Source organism: Onychomys torridus, chromosome 23, assembly GCF_903995425.1.
Source record: "Onychomys torridus chromosome 23, mOncTor1.1, whole genome shotgun sequence".
NCBI classification, from domain to species: Eukaryota; Metazoa; Chordata; class Mammalia; order Rodentia; family Cricetidae; genus Onychomys; species Onychomys torridus.
The window spans coordinates 3,935,674-3,956,551 of NC_050465.1; the positions used below are offsets into that span (position 1 = coordinate 3,935,674).

The 20,878-nt window shown below is 44.3% G+C and overlaps 1 protein-coding gene across 1 annotated transcript in view; it reads left to right on the forward strand.

The window, feature by feature from the left end:
• The window catches only part of Trpm8 (transient receptor potential cation channel subfamily M member 8), a 75,444-nt gene that overhangs the window by 16,441 nt on the left and 38,125 nt on the right, over window positions 1-20,878 (forward strand). The window contains exons 9-15 of the mRNA XM_036173395.1: window positions 3,404-3,601; window positions 9,750-9,852; window positions 11,207-11,325; window positions 15,247-15,537; window positions 17,140-17,235; window positions 18,115-18,244; window positions 18,655-18,800. Of these exons, the coding sequence (XP_036029288.1) occupies window positions 3,404-3,601; window positions 9,750-9,852; window positions 11,207-11,325; window positions 15,247-15,537; window positions 17,140-17,235; window positions 18,115-18,244; window positions 18,655-18,800 (1,083 nt within the window). The remainder of the gene's footprint in view (window positions 1-3,403; window positions 3,602-9,749; window positions 9,853-11,206; window positions 11,326-15,246; window positions 15,538-17,139; window positions 17,236-18,114; window positions 18,245-18,654; window positions 18,801-20,878) is intronic.

Consider the following 20,878-nt stretch of genomic DNA (forward strand, 5'->3'; position numbering starts at 1 on the left):
TTTAAGGGGTTTATATAGGAAAAGTTTACATGCAGCTCAGGATTGCGAGGAGACTAGGGGTGAGGCAGTTCTTTGAAGTTACTGGTTGAACTACAAACATGAAGTCTAGATGGCTAACAGGATTCAGGGGATCTATAGAGACGTAAGTTTTTCACTCCCTATGTCTTGCTTTTGTTGAATACAGGATATACACATTCAGAGTTATTGTTCCAGTCCTACTCTCCTATAAGTTCAATTTGTTTTGACAAGTCCAGGATACATAGATTTATGGTCCCAGCCTTAAGTTCAACTTCTGGTCACTTCTAAAACTGCTGGTTAACAAATAACTTTGGAGGAGGGGAGGGGGAAGCATCTCTCAAGATGGCTACTGATTTTTCCCCTTCAGAATCCAGTTGCTCATTTGCTGATTGTACAATTTGGGGTTTTGGAGCTTAACTATTTGAGTTTATAGGTTCTAGATATTGCCTGGGTCTCAGAAAAGCACAGTTCTTTTGTTCTGAGCATGTCAGTTGTATAGATAGCAAGATTTTTCTCCCATTCAGTGAGCTGTCTCTTCACTTTGTTAACTTTCCTTTGCTATGGAGGAGTTGGTTAATTTCATGCAATTCTATTTCTCAACCCTTGCTGCTGTTTCCTGACCCACTGGAGTCCTTTCCAGCAGGGACTTGCCTATGTATATATCTCAAAGTGTTCTGCCCATGTTCTCCTGTGTCAGTTCAAAGTTCCAGGTCGGGTATTGAGGTCTTCGATCCATTTTGTTCTGATTTTGGTACCAGGGGAGAGAGAAACATCTCTCTAGCCCCCTTCTTCAGCTTTAAAAAGGTAACTTTTCCATGCATGCTAATCTTTTTGGCAGGTATTTTTTTTTAAACTTCCAGGGATTGAAGTTTGCCATTCCCAACTTTCCTGACTTGGGGTTTCTCCCAAGTCATTTGGTATCTCTCATGGGATTGCATTCGTGAGTTGGTGTCTTTCCCCATAACTTTAGATTCGCTTCTTCATGGCCTTTGCATTTCAGCTGTAATTTGTTGTGGCAAGATTTTTCCTGACAATATATATTTAGGGTTTAAAACACTTTTTGTGTTTGGATGTTCCTTCTTTTCCCTAGTTGGACTTTTTTGCTATTATTTCCTTGGATGGCTCTTCTGTGTTTTGAGTTTTAATCATAGATCCTTCTTCTCTCCCACAGAGTCATGGATTTGGTTCTTTTTGATGTCCCAAATTCTTGAAAGATATGTTCATGAGCTTTCTTGACTTTGTCCTCTATATATCCTAAGTTCTTTCCTGAAGTAAGTAGGAAATGTTTTCTCACCATGTGTTAGTGCTTTATGAGATACAGGATGTTCCTCAGCTGAGAAAGTTAGGGAGATGCATTCAGAAAGGCAAAGATAACTTCCGGGACCCTGGACTCCATGTTCAGGAATCTCGTGTCTAAGTGATGCTGCTGATGTGAGCTCCTGGATGACTCTGCACCTGTGACACTCACTATCTTGGCAGACTCCACTTTCCCACCCAGGTCATGGGTTCTGATGTTACTGTTGTACCTGCCCAATCCAGGCCTCTGGCTCTCTAGAAATGAACATCAGCGTGACTGCACTGTAGTTAGTGTTTAGATACGTGGCCTTCCAGAGGGCTTTGTTGTTGTTGTTGTTATAGGAATAAGATCTTTAAGAAAATAATGTCCAACTTCTCTCTTAATTATTTCCATGCCCCTTTCCTGGTTTTATTTTAAAACTGGGGTTAGAATAAGCAGACCTACACACAGTTACTGGCTCTAGCCCAGTGACCAGAGCACACTGGAGTTCCCAGTCCTTGATGGCAAAAATGTCCTGGGATTGTAGAGGAACACTCACTGTCTTTTTTCTTTTTAATGGTGTGGCTTTCAGTTTATTCATTCAACAGGTATTTATGAGATATTATGAGAGCTGCTGTTGAGATTGCTGTTGGAAAAAAAAAAAAAGCTATTCAAGAGTCTTTCCAAGAAAAAGGTTTTAAAAGAAATTTCAGGGAACAAGTAAAATTGGCCTTTTTTTTTTTTTCAGTGTGAAATGATCACCAGATAAATGTTGAAAAGCAGCCAAAGAAAGAGGAGGTGGAGAGAGGGGGTGTGAAAGAGATGTCCCCCTTAAGGCCAAGCATTCTGCAGTCTCTCATTCTCTGCACTTTGCCCAGGTGTGGGTGGGTCTCCGTGGGACTCATCATCCATCACAAAAAGAAGCTTCTTCAATAAAGGTTGATGGATCACTAACCTATGGGTATAGCAATATACCCATATATAGTCAAGGTTCTCCAATCCCAATGTTAGGATTCTGCTGCACTTCCGCACATGCGCAACTCATAGCCAGTCCTGGGAAGCAGGGCCAGGAGCCAGGCGGCTAACTAACATCGAACTAATGTTTCTTGGGTTCCTCAGTCCCACATCTTTTAGCTGTCACCCAGCACTTGCACTTACATCTTGAGTGTAGACTCTGAGGCACGCGGATGGACACCCAGCCTGCTACCTCAGAGTCATCATAGCTCCATGCTCTTGGCCCCATGGATTGTGTCTTCGCTAGGGAGAGCATTCAGCCTTAAAGAACGGGAGGTGTCCTTGTTGTGGACTATTTGTTTAACTATGTAGAGATATGTTGCATTTGCATTAATTAATAAAGGCGGGCTTAGCAACTGGTTGACAGGAAGTAGCAGGGAGGAGAGAGCACATAGATTGGGTGTGTTTTTTTTTTTTTTTAGTTGGGGCACTGTGGAAGGAGAGAGGCTTCTGGAGTCACCAACTGAGAAAGTTAGCCAGGTGTGATTGTAACTCTCTTCGCTCACAGGTTTTCACCCTAGCCTTTGCATCTCAAGTTCTTTTTTTATTTTTGTTTTTTCGAGACAGGGTTTCTCCGTAGCTTTGGTGCCTGTGCTGGAACTCACTTGGTAGCCCAGACTGGCCTTGAACTCACAGAGAGATCCACCTGCCTCTGCCTCCCGAGTGCTGGGATTACAGGCGTGCGATACTACCGCCTGGCTACATCTCGAGTTTTATTAGAACAATAGAGATTTAGTTAAAGCTTCCTATAGTGGCAGCAAGAGCCACTCATTGTCTTGGGGGAACAGAATTCCCCCCAGGCTCTGGCTGAGCAGCCAGTTAGTAGTTGAAAGCATCTGTGTTGGAGGTGCACTAGCATGCCCTTTGGGGAATTTGTCCTTTTCTCAGGATGTCAAACAACTGGCTCACTTACGCCATTCATGAAGCCACTGTGGTTGGTTTGATTTTGATTTGAAATAAAAGCCGCAGAGGGAAGGGCGGTAAGAGGCATCAAAGCATCTTATGGACTCCCTTGATTCAGAACCTTGGCCCTGAGCTGGATTGTGTTGCTCACTGCAGCCCCTTCCATGTGTCCAACTCTTTATCCCTCCCTAGGCCATCAACACCTCCATCAAAAGCAAGATCCCCTGTGTGGTGGTGGAAGGCTCAGGGCAGATTGCCGATGTGATTGCCAGCCTGGTGGAGGAGGAGGATGTTCTGACCTCTTCCATGGTCAAAGAGAAGCTGGTGCGATTTTTACCACGCACTGTGTCCCGGCTGCCTGAAGAAGAGATTGAGAGCTGGATCAGATGGGTGAGTCTGGGGAAGGTGATGGAGGCTGGGTGTGGGGAAGGCAGGATCCTGGGATGGGAGAATGTCTCACGTTCTCGAGTCAGCAACGGCGAGTGTTTGGTTTTTCTTCACAACTTTGAGGACATCTATTCTCTAGTCCCTACCAGGTGTCACTGGAAATTGAAATTCAGATAAGTTCTGTGACTCTCCAATTACCTGTTCTTAAGAGATTTGGCATGGGGTTTAAGTTCAAGCCCTTCACAAAGCTTGTCTTTCTCCTGTGCCACAGTGCCAACACATGTGCGTCTGGTTTGGTATGCATCACCAACAGGCAGGGAGGAAGTCCCTGGCAGTGATAGCTGAGAAATGCAGACTCTATCCAGAGTCTACACCTACTGATGTCATCAGTGTGGAAAAAGTGCGCTGCTACACTCTGACTATGGTTGTTTTGGAATTTCTCATCTTTCCTAGCAGTCTTGTGAGAAAAGCTGACATACAGTAACACTCAAGCTTCTGGTTGATAGTCTTATGAAAGCATTTGGGCATATTAATTTTGTGCATTCTTCCTTTTCTTTATTTCATGATTGCTGTTCCTTTGTAACAACTCTTTTTCCAGGCTGCTCAACACACGAGAAAGCTTCCATTCTTGTCAGCAGGTTTATGCCCACCAGTTCATTCAGAAATGGCCATATGTGTTTGGATATTTTTAGGCGCATATTCTGCCACTTAATTTTTTTTTTTCCTAGAGGAAATAACAGGCTTAGAGCACAAGGGTTATTTTCATCATGGAGTCAGTGGAAGGCTAGATTTAGTATAAAGAATAATAATAGGATTTTTAAAAATTAGATTACAGTTCTGGCAGTGTTTAGTATTTGTAGAGGCCCTCAAGATATCACATGCAGCAAACTTAGGTCTTCAGCATAAAAGACCATTTTTCTTTTTTGCTTACAATATTACTTACTGCAATCCTGGACAGGCCAAATACTGACTGTGAGCTGACACAAGTTAGCCCTGCTACCTGCGTTGCTGGGCACTCTTTACTAATTCCCACAGAGTGGGGCCTTAATGGCCTCCTTTCATTTTACCTGAGAGGGTGGCTGGCTCATAAGCCTGATGGAATGGTAGGATCCCAAATGGTCAGAAATCAAGTCGTTTCTAGATTAAGTCCCAGTGTCTAAAATTTGGAACCTAGAAATGTGGTTGACTTTCACCTCCACAGCTGAGAGACAGCACCTGTGTAGGCCAGGCCTTGACTAGTGATGGCTTGTGTGATCTCCCTACTGAGATACTGGAAATTTTAGATTTTTTACTCCAAAAGGTAAAACTGGTGGCTTTGTAGGCCCTTGCAGCATTTTTGTCTACATCATGTCCAAGTCTAGCTCAAGAATCAAGAGAATAGAAGTGAAGGTGGAAACATGTGGGAGGCGAAGGCAAAGTTGAACAAAGAGGCTGAGAGGCGTGCTGCCATTGGCATCCTTCCTTGGGCTGAATCCCAGAGTGCACTGGTTGAACCTACACATTACAGTCAGTATGTGACAAACTCTGGCCTCCTTACACTAGAGTATCACATTCTGTGAGCACCAGACACCAGTGAGAATAACCATCAATGGTCCGGCTAGGGAAGGTCAGACTCATTGACTACTGGGAGAAAGGGAAGTGGTAGAGAGTGACCAGGTGACTCAGCCCTTGGTATTATTTCCACATGGAAATGCACAGTGGAGGGTACTCACTCTCCAAAGTGGAAATATTGCATACCTGGATGGTTTTAGTTAATTCTAACAAGAACCAGACCAACCTTAGTCACAGGTGTTGCATACTTATCGACTCTTCATTTCCTGTGGAGGGTGGAAATAATTCAGTGGCCAATGCAAGGATACTCAGAGAGGAAGGAGTAGAGAACTATTAGTTTGTCTACCTAACACAGACCTGGGTCCATTCCAATGGATTTCCTTTTTTCTACTTCAAGAAAACTATCAGAGACAATTCATCTTAAGCTAAATGTCAGGCTAATTTTGCTGCCTTTGATTATATTATCATTTCTGTGATTCATATCTAATTCACATTCACATCTGATTAAATATATTTATTTCTAATCATGTCAACCAGAAGACATACATAAAAATAGAAATTACTCTGGCATTTTAGCTATGTATTCATATGGAGCTGTGAAATTGGTGCAGATTTCCCAAAGGAACAAAATTGAGGGTAGGATTATTAATTAATAAATATGTAAATCGCTGAAATATATAAGTAGCCTCCCAGTGTAGTCTTGAGTGACCTCGCTGGTCATGCAGATGGCTGACCACCAAAGCTAAACTCATCCTCTCTGCATCTCTCCAAAAAATCCCTCTCCTTCTGCCCTTGGGAGCTTGCCTTCTCCCCCAACAGCTCCCACACAGTGATGCCACACAGCTACTCCGAGCCCATCAAGATTCTGACTTTCCATAGTATCTGAATATTAGCCTTGCCATATACCATTCATTCAAACATCTAAAGCTACTCCATCTTCTGTTCATCAGGTTGGTTCTTATTATGTGTATGTCAAGTGCTAGATTTAGTTTGGTCACACCCAGAATTGTGTGTACATCAGAGATGGTCTATGGCCTCACATAGGGAACATAAGCTAAAAAATACTTCATGTGAAGTTATTATAGAAATCGCTCTATTATTTCAAACTGAAGCAGGTGTGCATTAGTTACTGTTCTTAGTGCTGTGCACAAATGCCTGGCAAGGAGTAACTTAAAAGAAGGAAGAGTCTAGTTTAGCTCATGGTTCTAGGGGCTGCAGTCCATCATGGTGGCAAGAGCATGGGGCAGCTGGTCGTTGTTGCCTCTTATGGATTGCCCAGAGTCCAGGGAATACACTATATCCCGTGTGGATATGTGAGGGGAAAAAAATCTACATACACTATGCTCTTATGTCTGTTAACTTTATTCCACTAAAACAAAATTCTATCTTTACAGCTATAGCTCTGTCAGGCATTCAGGGCAGGAATAAATCTAGATACACCAAGCTCTTTGTCCATCTACTTTTTCCTCTGGGATAGAATCCTATCTACACAGAATCCTATCTATCTGTACTCAAACCTAGCTCCTTTCTTGCCTGATTTGTCTCTACCTTTATCTGCTGTCCCCTCTAAGTTCTATCTTAATTCTCTCATAGTTCTGCCTCATCTAGGTCCTTATCATTTCATTCTTACCCTGCAGCCCGAATCTTAACAGGTCTTATTAATAAAATCAAACCTGATGCCAGTTATTGGGGTGAATGCTGGAAGATCAGAGAAGCAGAACGGTCTCCAGCTTCCTCACCTCCCAATTCCTCAACTAATCCTGTTTCCTCAGACTGGAAACTTCTGAGTCCTCATCCAAATGGATCTCAGCTGAACTGCTGCTCAAAAGCCTAAAATCTTAACGAAGGCTCTAGTTCCTGGTTTTCACATCTTATACACCTTTCTGCTCCTGCCATCACTTCCTGGGATTAAAGGCGTGAGTCACCATGCCTGGCTGTTTCCAGTGTAGCTTTGAACTCACAAAGATCTAGGGAGATTCTGCCTCTGGAATGCTAGGATTAAAGGCATGTGCTACCACTGCCTAACCTCTATGTTTAATATTGTGGCTGTTCTGTTCTCTGACCCCAGATATGTTTATTAGGGTATACAGTACTTTGGGGAACACAATATCACCACATTACCCATCTAGTACTTTTCCATCTGGCTCTTCCTCATCTTCCATCCTGACCTCCAGTTCTCTAGTCAAAAATCCTCTCCAGCCCAAATCCTCAATATCCTCTCTTCGTTCTCCTTAGACCTCAGTTCCCCCCAGTCTCTGAGGTGTTCAGTTATAAACCCAAGGCATAGCTATCCTCTGGCAGAGCAAGGTCACCAGGTTTGAATTCCTACCAAGGTCATAAAGGCGGATAAGAATTTCCCTTAGGCAGTGGCTGTCAGGCTTTCTTTTACAGCCCAAAATGGGAGTGGTAAAAGAGGAAGTCAACTGAGTGCTAATGATGGTTACTATATCAAAAAGGGATCTATGTGCTCAGTCTACATTCCTAGAAGTGGTTAGGTAAGAAATTAGGGGTCTATTAGTAAGGTTGTATGAGAAAGGAGGGTCTCACCCTAAACTTCAAAAGAAATAAAGCCATCTGCCTGACCTAGGAGACAGGTGTTGTTTGTTTGGCCTTGAATGTTTGATAGGTAATTTAGATAAATAGACTGTTAGGAGTTCTAGGAAGTGTGCATAGCATTACAAGAAAATCATTATAGAAACCAGCTTATATATATATATATATATATATATATACACACACAAAGCTAAAATATCATCAAGACTTCTTAAGCCATGGCTTGACCTTTGGAGAAGTCCTTGACTTTTCCAAGTAGTAGCTTTGTGATAGTAGCTGGATTCCATTACATTTTCCCCGCAGCTTGCTACAGCCTTGGTAATCAAAAGCAGAGAGAGAGATGAATGCCGATACTCAGCTCTATTCTCCTTTTTATCCAGCCCTGAACCTCAAGGAATGGTACCACCCACATTTAGGCTGGGTCTTCTCACCTCAACCCAGTCTAAACAGTTCCTTATAGACATGCCTGGAGTTTTGTTTTCTAGGTGGTTCCAGATTCATTCAAGCAGACAACCGTTATTAACCATCACAGGGTATTCTGGAGAAAGGCAGCATGTGTAGAGACAGGTGTGTTATGGTGTGGGGCTTTGTGGAAGGCTCACAGATGAAGTGATGTGGGAAGCAGTATCTGAATGATGGAGAGTGAAGGAGGTGAGGATGGGCATCGTGATGGCGGGAACAGCATGTACCAGGGTCCTGAGGTGAGAAGCTAATACAGTTGAAGAACTGAGTGATGGCAGAGGAGACACATTTGTGAGTGGAAGCTGAAGTGCTTCCGAGAGCCCATAACAGGTGGCTCTCTGAGCATTGTTTTCACGTTTGGGTCCTGATCAACTGTCATGGGATATCATTGAAAGCCCAGAAGCAGGGAGAAAATGAGGTCTGGTTTACATTCAGAAACTCTCACACTGGTTGTGGCCAGGCTCAGGATAGGAGGAGATAAGGTGTGTGGGAGGGAATACAGTTAGGAAGTCTTTGGAACCCTCTCTAGGTCTGTTGCTGTGCTCTGTATCCATGCTTTTCTTTTCTTCCCTTTTCATTACAAAACCAACGATGTCTTACCCCCATGGAGCTGCCCATAACCCTGGGCCCTAGAGCTGCCTCCTCACTGATCATTTCCCTCTGGACTCCTTTCCTTTGGCTTGAACAAAGTCTGCATGCATGGTGAAGGGTCTTTCCTGCTGTGCTCATCTGTTCCTCTCCCCCAAATTCTCATGGTTTATATTTTGTTGAAGCTCCTGTTCATCTCTCCCATCACCACTGGGTACATCTTCAGAACCCAGATCTACATCATCACTCTTCCCAAGGAACAGAGGCCTTAAAAGTTTTCCTCCTAATAGCCAGGCGCAAGAACTTTCTCCGTTCACATCTTTCGACCTTCCTGTAGCAAGGCCCCGAGACTCCTGGCTCTTTCCCAGCAGAGACACAGAAGGTCCAGGTCTAAATTTTGCTGGGGAAATCACTATCATCTAAAACTGAAGCTAACCAAAGCAGGCCTGATCCTCCCTTAGAAGGAGTTCTTTTGGGTAAAGGTTCATTCTTTCTAGTACCTGGAGCCTTGGAATTAGATACTTTTTCAAAGAACCTGTTTCACATTTGAACACAGAAAATCATAATGGATAACGTATTTGCCTCTCAAAAGGGATTAATGTAAGTTATTAATCTCTCTAGCACCAAGTCCTCCTGCTTCTTGTTTGTCATTAAACTATTCCTTTCTCCTGTTTCAGACTTTATGGCCAACCACACTTAGATTTCCACAGTCATCTGCTGCCTCTTCTTCATTCACCTACTTATAAGACAAGAGAAAGAGAGAGGCGGGGAAGGGAGATTTCAAAGTAGGAGAAGGGAGGCCTGTTGGGAAGAAGGAAGGGTTTAGAGGGAGGAGGAGAGAATAAGAGAGGGAGAGAAGGTAATAGGGGGATAGGATCAAAGTGTATTGTTTATACATGCATATATGAAATTGTGAAATAATACATACATTAAAGAGTTCATATTCATCATGCTCAAGATCAGTTGGCTGACAATATTCTTCCTGACATATCACCAGCTCAAAGAAATTCTTGAGTGTTCCCACCTACTCACAGTTATTAAGATGGAAGAGGCTGGAGACGAGATTGTGAGCAATGCCATTTCCTATGCGCTGTACAAAGGTGAGTGGAGTCAGTTTCCTAAGAGTACATCCTTGGAGGCTAGAATGACTGCTATAGAAGGTGAACTTCCTTAGATGGATGTATTTCATAGAATAAAAAATTTTAAGTCACTAAAATTCTGGTCAAGTGTAACCAAGGTACTCTGTAAAGCTGTTTCTAGCAGTGATTTAAAGTACTTTTGGAATCTCAGACCCCTTTAAAAATATTATAAAGACTTTGTACCTCCAGAAGTGTGTGCACACATGTTTCACATGCATGCATGCTCATGTACCACATACACACACCACACAAATAACTTAGCATTCAACTTCAGGGGTTCACACATCTCCTGAAGCTTATGACTGACCTCTAGGAAAAACAATTCTCTTTAGTCTTTGCTGTCTCTTAGAATTCCATCAAAGTGAGAGGGGCATGATGGCACATGCCTTTAATCCCAGCATCTGGAATGCAGAGGCAGGTAGATTTCTGTGAGTTTGTGGCCAGCATGGTCTACATAGGACCATAGGTCTGGCTTTCAGGAAAGCCAGAGCTACATAGTGAGATCCTATCTCAAAAAAGAATTCTACCAAAGTAGGATTACCTGTAGTAAATAGCAAAGCCTTGCCTTCTGGATTGAAATACCTAACCAACAAATGCAAAGTATACAGAGAGGATAGATAGATAGATAGATAGATAGATAGATAGATAGATAGACAGACAGACAGCAGACAGATAGATAGATAGATAGAGATAGAACATAGATAGGTAGATAGATAGATAGATAGATAGATAGATAGATAGATAGATAGATAGATAGGAAGAAAAAGAGTAGGGAGAGAAGGGGAAGAAAGAGATTGGGTTGGAAGTTGGGCCTCTAAGATATGCCTTCCTTGGACCCACTTCCTCAAGCTAAGCCCTGACTCCTAGAGGATCCACAGCCTCTCAGCACAGTTCCAGTAGCTAGAGACTAGACATTCAAGCACAGGAGCCAATGGGGGAATATTTTACACTCAAACCATAACAAATACATTGTTTTAACATGACTAATTATGTTGTAGATTTAGATATAGGATAAGTCAGATACAACTTTTGGAATATAATACTTATGGAGCCTCAATCTACAGAGAAATGTCAATATATCCTAGTTACACTGTATTTATATGTAACAGGAAGATATTATGATCTGGGTTGATCATTATAGACTTCAGGACATATGCAATGCATAAGAGTGAGTGACAACAGAGGGAGATGATAGTGTCCTCTGATTCCAAGAGACCTGCTTTGACAAGTGGCTCTGATATTTGGAGGATATTAATAGCCTGGCTTCCTTATGTGTGGCCTGTTGATCTATGGTTTTCTTCCTGCCCACTTCCAGCCTTCAGCACTAATGAGCAAGATAAGGACAATTGGAATGGGCAACTGAAACTTTTGCTGGAGTGGAACCAACTGGACCTTGCCAGTGATGAGATCTTCACCAATGACCGCCGATGGGAGGTAACAGAAGCCTCTGAGATTATTCCTGGGTTAGCCTGGACAATGGTCTCAACAGTAGGTGGTCGTATCCAACAACGTCATCAGTCTAGAATCTCGTGACTGATAGTTTAGTTCTAGCATGTTAGTGGTGTCCAGCCTCCTCCCTTTCCTTGATTGTAGGATGGGATAATGATGTTGACTTAGTAGGTTTCTTGCAAACAGATAATATAGCCAAAGACTCTGATGTAAGCTATCCTAAACATGAGAGATCATCTGGTATGGAGCTATGAGTCTGCTCTCAGGAGTGGATGGGTGGAGGTATGGGGAGTAGAGATGTGGGATTATTAATCTGGCTTGACTAAAAAGTTCAAAACAGCAGCATTATTTTGCCACCTCCCCACCCAGCCAAATTCTGCTAAAAGATTTGTCAGGGATGGGAGGTATGAGGGGAAGGTGGAATACTTTGCTGAAGACACCCCCACCAGTGTCTTAGAGTGAGGTACTATGGACTCCCTGGGCCAAATGATTGCCTCCAATATGGAAGTTGCATGTATAGTTAAAATCTTTATTTCCCAGCAGATCGTTTTTCTATATATTTTCAGTTTGGTAAATGTTTAAAGCCCCATTTATGGGAGACCACTTGCATGCATCTAAAGTTCAATCAGCCTTGTAGTCTCTGTTCAGAAGGAAGAATTAAACCATCAAACAGAGATTTACATGGGTGCATCCTTGTGGCCAGCTATTCTCCATTAATTGGAGTCGTTATGGGCAGTGAAGTTATATTTGATTTTATGTGTGTATGGATGTATTTGAAGGCTTATATAACTCAACTTCCATCTTCAGCAGCCAGCTTCAGAAAACACCGTCATACATACCACTGTATCATCAAAGACCAAGATTTGATTTACATTAACATATGATCAATTTTAATGAGAGTAGTGTATTGGCTCATGAATTTTTGAGTTATGCATCCCTTTAGCAAACAGTGCCTGTGTTTGGTCTTTGCACCATAATGAACCTATTACACATCACAAAGCTTTAGTGAATGGAAAGTGAGTAGAGCTGTAAGTGCGTTAATGAATTGACTCATAAGTGAATCCCTCTGTGTACATTGTTTAAATAAGGTCAGGTGGTAAACAAACAAACTCAGACGTGTATTCATGGTATACATTTAATTTTGTTAACTCAGCTGAAGGTGGTTAGGATGAAGTATATAGTGCTTAAGTCTGAGTGCTGGAGTAGCTGTCGGTGCGTCCTCGGCGAGTTTCTCAACTATGTGCTGGGTCAGTTCCCTTTTAGAGTGCCATGCTGGAGCCAACTCATCCTGGCTCACAAAAACTAGCTGCTAAATTTTTCAGAGATGGAGGGGGGTGTTGGTTGTTGAATATAGTCATTATTTAAAAATAAATCAAATTATGTAAATTTATAATTTCAATAAATCTTATGAAAATCAAAGGCAAGAAATAAAGTGAATGACTTTGTGGAGATAGCTCAGTGGGTCAGAACATTCACTCTGCGAGCATGAAGCCCTGAGTTCGAATCTCCAGCGGTCACATAAAAATCTGGGCATGGCTGTGTGTCTGTAATGCCTGCATGGAGGGATGGAGACTGGTGGATCACAAGAGCTCTCTGGCTAGGCAAACTAGCTGAAGAGACAGCTTCATGTTTAGAAAGAGGTCAAGACTCAGGACAATAAGGAAGCGAGGAATAGATGAAGAGATGTGATGTCTTGCTCTGATCCTTGCATGAGTACGAACAGGCACACATCTGCACACGTGCGCACGTATGCATGCGCGTACCCACATCCCACACGTGTACAACGCTCCCTCCCCATGACTTCCTAGTCACTTTACTGCACTTGGGAATTGGTTTTCTGGTTGCTTCTGTTGCTGCCATGTACTGTTATCTGGTGGTGTGACCCTCCTTGTCTGTTCCCAGTTCTGCATTCAGCAGTGTCGCAGTAGGAGCTGAAAAGTCACCATGGCAGAAGTATGTGCGTCGTGAAGATCAGCAGACACTATGTCAGGGTCTGTGTTCTCTCAGACAGCTATTGTTAAATTTCTGTCGGGCCCTCCCCAAAATGCAGGGAATTACTGGAGTACCTTCCTCGTGTGTTACACTGATTAAATCAGATGATGTTTCTAACAGACCCAGAACACTGGCTCCTTCTAAGCTCTAGACTAGTATCCACTTAAAATCTTGTCCCAATGCTTTGAACTAGAGAATGGTAGGATCAAGATTTGGAAACAGATGTGTGTCTGTCTGCAAAGCCTTTCTTTTCCCATATGCAAGTGGTTCTCAGTATGGTCCTAGGACTAGTGACAATATAACCCAGAAACTTGCTAGTGGTGTAAACTGCTGGAGTGTTTCTCTCTCTCTCTTCCTTCCTTCCTTCCTTCCTTCCTTCCTTCCTTCCTTCCTTTCTTCCTTCCTTCCTTCTTTCCTTTCTTTCTTTTCTTGAGACAGGGTTTCTTTGTATAACAGCCCTGGCTGTCCTGGAACTCACTTTGTAGCCCAGGCTGGCCTCGAACTCACAGAGATCTGCTTGCCTCTGCCTCCCAAGTGCTGGGATTAAAGGCATGCTGGAGTGTTTCTAACTCAAGCTTGCTGAGTTGGAAACAAGGTTGATGGCCAGCAGTCTGCAGTTTGTTATAGCAGGTCCCCATGTTTGAGAACCACTGCCCCGTGCTGTCCTGTGTGGGGCCAGTGGGAAGACACACACATGCTTAGAATGAAATGCAAGGTAGTAGGTCTGATGGACACATGCTTTGAGGACAGCAGAGAAGATGCCGTGCTCCCCAGGTGAGCTCTGCCCTGCTGATCCCAAAGAGATCTAAAGAGTTGGGGACCCAAGGAACCCTTAACAATTTCCCCTAGGCAAAATGTGAGTCCCCAAAAACAACATCAGGCAGACACAAAACCACCAACCAATGCTGCCATTAAAATGAGGGCCAGATAAGGAACTGAGGAGTGAAGTAGGCTGCTGTCAGGGTGGAGTCATGGAGTCTGGTCACCAGGGGACCTGGATTCCTGAGAATAGATGCCATAGGCTTCTGCTGGAGGTTTCCATGTTGTCAGACTCTGTACCTTCCCCTTTTAATGCTAGACATAGAATCTTGATGAGCCTTTGGATCTGTGAATGTTGGCAATGAAACTGACTTATAATAAATATCATGGCAATCCTATAAAACACCTAAGAGCTGACACAGTGTGCACCTACTGGATTGTGGCTGAAATGAGCATTGATCTTTCTTTAGACTTTTAGGAAGGCTAGGCATCATGGCTCCTGCCTGTCATCTCAGCATTTGGGAGGCTGATGCAGGAGGATTGCTATGAACCAAAGCCATCATGGATTATGTAGTGAGTTTTGGGTCAGCCTGGGCTGCCAAGTTAAGACCCTGTCTAAAAATAAATACGGGAGGGGGGAGGGGGGAGGGGGGAAGGGAGATTCTTGGAAAAGCTCTGTAGGATATTTTTTACCAGATGCTCAGAAAGTATTGACACAGACTCCAGTGACTCACTGCTGTGTCACACCCCAGACAGTTACTAGACAGAATGTGACTTGATGGGTTCCATTTTGGCAATAGCGTTTGAGAACTCTGGCACTGTAGAGAAGGTCAGAGTTCACCTAGAGAGGGCAGCAGGATCCACAGAGTGGGCGGGCAGCACTGGCACATGTTCACAGTCAGTGTCCACTGTAGACTCCTGATGTTGTCTTCTGCTCCCTGATGCTTTTAATGCCAAGTGCCAGTGTCAGCTCCTGGCCCATGTCATGCTAAGTGGGCATGCTCTCTCCGCATTCAAAGGCTCCGCCTTGCTGTTTTCCCACCAGGATGCTGAAAAGATGAATTTTATTGTCAAAGCAGGATGGAGAGGGAAGCTGGAGCCATTAGGACTTTATTGGTCTTATGGTACGCGCTCTCTCCCGCTCTTTCTCTTTAGTCGGCTGACCTTCAGGAAGTCATGTTCACGGCCCTCATAAAGGACAGGCCCAAGTTCGTCCGCCTCTTCCTGGAAAATGGCCTGAACCTGAAGAAGTTTCTCACCAACGATGTCCTCACGGAGCTCTTCTCCACCCACTTCAGTACCCTGGTGTACCGCAACCTGCAGATCGCCAAGAACTCCTACAACGACGCACTCCTCACCTTTGTCTGGAAGCTGGTGGCAAACTTCCGTAGAAGCTTCTGGAAGGCAGATAGAAGCAGCAGGGAGGACTTGGATGTAGAACTCCATGTACGTAACGGTGGAGCTGTCTGTCTGAATTCAGTTCCCTGCTCTCATATTTCTGTTCCCAGAATTCAGTTCTCTGCCTCCACCTTCCCTGTTCTCTTCCTGATTGCCATAAAGCAGCTAGAAGGGTGATATGCATTTTCTCTACCATCTTTCCTAAAGAATAAAGTCACTGGTAAGTTTTCTGATGTCTCGCTCTTGCCCCTGGTTCTGTTTAGTTACATCATTTCTAGATCACAAGACGCGTGTGACACACTTTCTAAGACTATTTGATGGAGAACAGGGACAAACAGATGGCTTCCTGCTTGTGTTTCAGCCTGTTTACAAAAATAGCTCACTGCTGCCCAGGTGAAAGAATGAAGGACTTCCAGTAGTTCTATGCATAAATGGAGTAGCGGATTATTTCCATCAGAGCAGATGTGAATGCCCTGCGGTTCCTTTTGAGTACAGGCAGGTCCAGTTCCACACAACAGCACCAGCAGCTATGACCAGCATTTGCTCTGATCAGAGTCCAGGGCTACTGAATACCCCAATGGCCCCTCATCTAAAGGAGATGATTCAGGGGCACAGTGAAGTGAGCTTCATGGCAGCCTGCTTGGTCATGTGCCTTCTATTGGTCTCTTTTCTGACTTCATTTCTTCAGTCTCTGAAACACCTTCCTTAAATTCTTATCTCAGGATTGCTGCTGGGGAAACCCCAATTAGATCATTATCATTTGTAACTCGGAGATTTTTAAGTGTGTGTGTGTGTGTGTGTGTGTGTGTGTGTGTGTGTGTGTGTTCAGTGTGTGTGAGTTCAGTGTGTGTGTGTTCTGTGTGTGTGTGTGTGAGTTCAGTGTGTGTGTGTGTGAGTTCAGTGTGTGTGTGTGTGTGTGTGTGTGTGAGAGAGAGAGAGAGAGAGAGAGAGAGAGAGAGAGAGAGAGAGAGAGAAAGAGTTCAGTGTGTGGTTGAATTGAAAGTGTAGATCTTCTGATTGACATTGACATTATGTTAAAATTTTTGGAACACAGCACATAACTGGGCCTCATATGTACAGTTTAGAGTTTAGTCAAGTCAACAGGGAAGCTGAAGGGGGACACATAGCCACTTTCCACCTGAAAACATTCCTTGGAAGATACAGAATCTTAAATATGAGCCAGACCTCCAATCTTCGAATGACAATCTGAAGAAATAAGCACATTTTATGCGGTGACAATTGGATGTAAGCCACAGGAAAGTTAGATTTAATCTGACCACGTTTTCCCTCTAGGTAAGGAACTGATCTATAGAATGGAGACGAATTGCTTTCTCCATGGCGTATCCAAAGTCATTTAGTCTTTAAATTGCTCTCAGCACATTTTCCCCTTCATACCTTCTCATACAGTTGCACTTTGTCTTTTCTGCTCCATGAAAGATTTTGTGTCCAGTCACACCACCTGCTGAGCTGCAGTGAACACTGAGAAGCACAGCACTGGGCTGCCAAAACAGCCTCAGCCCTAAGCCCCGGAGCCCTCCAAACAGAGGGCCTGTTTCTCATCTTTCTGACCATCCCATTTCATTGTTAGAATAGTGTACCTAAAGTGGGTTACATTTGCATGTGGTGACCCGATGTTCTGATCCCTCTCAGGATGCATCTCTCACCACCCGGCACCCCCTGCAAGCTCTCTTCATCTGGGCCATCCTTCAGAACAAAAAGGAACTCTCCAAGGTCATTTGGGAGCAGGTAAATGTCCAGGCCCACACTAAATCGGTGCCAAATTCATGCTGTATTATAGGGGGTCTGGTCTAACCTACACTCACATGCCTACTTTAGAATTTGGGGGTTCTGGGCACAGGTCCATGGCTATGCCTCTGGTTGCATGTCCTTGGAGGTGTGCCTAGGATGGGTGGTCCTCAAAAAGGAGTCAGGTGGGGGTCCTCCAGTACACTCCTGCTCCCCAGGTGACTGCATTTTTTCCAAGTATAAGAAACTTTGAAATTTAACTTAAGAAATTAATTTCTAAGCCCTTACCTCACGTGCACAAGGTTTGATCCTCAGTACTAAGTAATAATAAGATTAAAATAAAAACAATGATCTCTAGCTATATTCTGTTATGAACCAGGAGGTAGGACCTATAAAAATTGTGCTTTGAAGTAGTTATTGAGAATTTTTTTATGGTTTGGTACATCACTATTTCTATAAATATGGACACCTGTGCTTCTGTCTCTACTTCAGCCCTTGACTGCTGAATTCAGACACAGCCTTTGGTTACATGGCTCAGGTCTTCAATGTCCTCATTCCCTCTCTCTGTATCCTGGCTGTTACAGCAGGATAACATGGAGATGATGGGTTAACCAGGCTTCCTGCCATCAGAGACAATGCCTGTCAATATTTATCCAGGGATTTTCTTTTTATATGCTGATTCCACCTACAAGACTAGGAATAGTTTGCTGAGGTCCGAGTCTGTCCCAAGCACATTACAGACATGACTTTGAATCACAATGAGTAGTTGACTTTGCCATTTCCTGCTTGCCTGTACTTTTCAAAAATTAATGTCGATGTTACTGCTTCAAGAGATTATGAATGAACTAACATTTCCCCATCTCTGCCCCCCTCCAAAAGACCAAAGGCTGTACTCTGGCAGCCTTGGGGGCCAGCAAGCTTCTGAAGACCCTGGCTAAAGTCAAGAATGATATCAACGCTGCCGGAGAATCAGAGGAACTGGCCAATGAGTATGAGACCCGAGCAGTGGGTGAGTGTCCCATAGCGTTTGCCAAGAGATCTCCCTCAGAAGGCTTGGGAAGGGGAGGGGCTGTTTTAGATAAGGAGGGGTAGAGGGTCCTGAGTCCTTTCCCAGAGAGAAGGTCCTTCTGCCTGTGTCCAGACAGAATCCCATGAGAGAGGGCACTCTCTAGGTGTTGAAGGCATCTCAATTCCATAAGCATGTATCAATACCCTCTGCATTAAAGAGCCCTGACAACTATGTTGTGTCTAAGAAAGCATCTCTGTAGTAAAGGTCACATTTGGACAGCTTTCTCTATGCCTGGATCCTCAAGCCCCATCTGCTCAGGTTTTGACGGGGGTGGGGGTGGGGAGGGACAGTAGGCAGGCTAGGTTCCATGTCTACCAGCTGAGCCAGCCCTCCCCTCCATGATGATGCAGAGTTGTTCACTGAGTGTTACAGCAATGACGAAGACTTGGCAGAGCAGCTACTGGTCTACTCCTGTGAAGCCTGGGGTGGGAGCAACTGTCTGGAGCTGGCGGTGGAGGCTACAGACCAGCATTTCATCGCTCAGCCTGGGGTCCAGGTAAGCAAGACCCAGACCCTGAAAAGTGTACCCAGGAGTGGGACTGATGTCACACGCTACTAGTAGCATTAAGAAAATGACTTTGAAGCCGGGTGATGGCGGCATACGTTTTTTTAATCCTAGCACTTGGGAGGCAGAGGCAGGAGGATCTCTGTGAGTTCGAGGCCAGCCTGGGCTACAGAGTGAGTTCCAGGAAAGGTGCAAAGCTACACAGAGAAACCCTGTTTAGGAAAAAAAAAAAGAAAAGAAAAGAAAAGGAAATGACATTGATAGTCTGCTTTTTCTCAACCTGTGTAAAACCCATTGAGGGAGTGCCTGGATGACAATGAAGGATGATGACACATTTGCATTTGTGAAAAGCCTCACCTCAAAGATGGTACAGGCGTGTGTCAGTCAACTTTCCACCACTGTAGCAAAATGCCTGAGGTACTCGTCTTAAAAAGAGGAGAGGTTTGTTTTGGCTTACAGTGTCTAGAGGTTTTAGCTCATCGATGGTTGTGTCCATTGCTTCTCGGTGCATGATGAGGCAGGGCGTTATGGCCAGAGCACCTCATGACAGCTAGGAAGCAAAGGAGGGTGGGGGAGAGGAAGAACCAAAGTCCCTTTGAGGGTCCCCCAATGGCCTAAGATCTTCCCCTAGTCCCATCCTCTTAAAGACTGTACCACCTTCGCAAATGTCACACTGGAAACTATGCCTTTAGGGACGGACCTTCGGAGATATCTAAGACCCAAGCCACAGTGTGATGCCTAGATTTAACTGTCAACTTGACATACTGGAGAATCACCCAGAAAGAGTCTCAGGAAGGGATTGTCTAGATCAGGTTGGCCAGCCGTTGCCTTGATTGCTGGGCTGATGTGGGAAGACCTGGCCCACTATGGGTGGTACTATTCCCTAGGTTTGGATCCTGGACTGTAGAAGAGTAGAGAAGGCTAGCTGAATATGAAGTACACATTACTTTCTCTCTGCTTTTGATTGTGGATGTGATTGTGCCTCAAGCTCTTGCCTTAATATCCCTCAAATGATGGACTGTGAGCTAAGATAAAGCCTGTCTCTAAGATAAAAATGGTGGTTTTTGTTGTTGTTATTTTCAAGACAGGGTTTCTCTGTGTAGTTTTGGTGCCTGTCCTGAATCTTGTTTTGTAGACCAGGCTGACCTTGAACTCACAGAGATCCACCTGGCTCTGCCTCCTGAGTGCTGGGATTAAAGGTGTGTGCCACCACTGCCCGGCTTAAAAACAGTGGTTTTTTTTATTGTCAGGTGATTTCTATCACAGCCACAGAAATGAGACACATGGCAAGGAGAAAGAATTCTTCAGGCTTCCACAAAGCAAAATTACAATGATGAGCTGTCTCTGGGTCCCCCACCTAGGCCTTGGTCCGTTAAAGCAGATGTGAGATGATGGGCCTCAGTTTTTAATCTGTGAAATGGGCAGAGTTGTGTATATTAGGTATTTTTCTGTGACAAAGTAAATGGCAGAGGAGACTTAAACAAGAAGAGACCTGTCTGGCTCATAGTTTCAACCAATGCAGCAGAGTTCACGGTGGTGGCACTTTAGTCCCAGTGGACTGGAAAGCAAAGAGTGGGACTGGGACCCGGCTTAGGCTATAACTCTGCAAGGCCCACCCTCATTGGTCCACTTCCACCAGCCAGACCCAAGAATCTCCCCCAAACAGCATCACCAGCTGGGGACGAGGTGTTCAAGCCCATGAGCCTGTGGGGGATTTTCTTATTCAAAGAGCAGCGCTGTGGTTGCCAGAGAGTTACTATGGTGATGCCATGAAGTTCTGTGTGAAAGGAGAGGTCAGCTGTGTCGGCCGCTACCACCACCCTCACGATGAGTGATGGAGAAATCATGAGACGGACGAAGCTGGTCCTGAAGCGAGTTAATCAGGCGGCCGCTTAACTGTGCCCACAGTTGCACTAGGCTGTTGTAGATCTCATCAGATAGGGAGAGAGGGAAGGGCCATTGCTTGTTACATGTTTCATCTACGCCTTGCTTGCAGAGGTGGATGTAATTCGTTTTATTTTGATGATTCAGGGCTTGGAGAGGTTCTGGAATATTTCCCATGCTTGCTT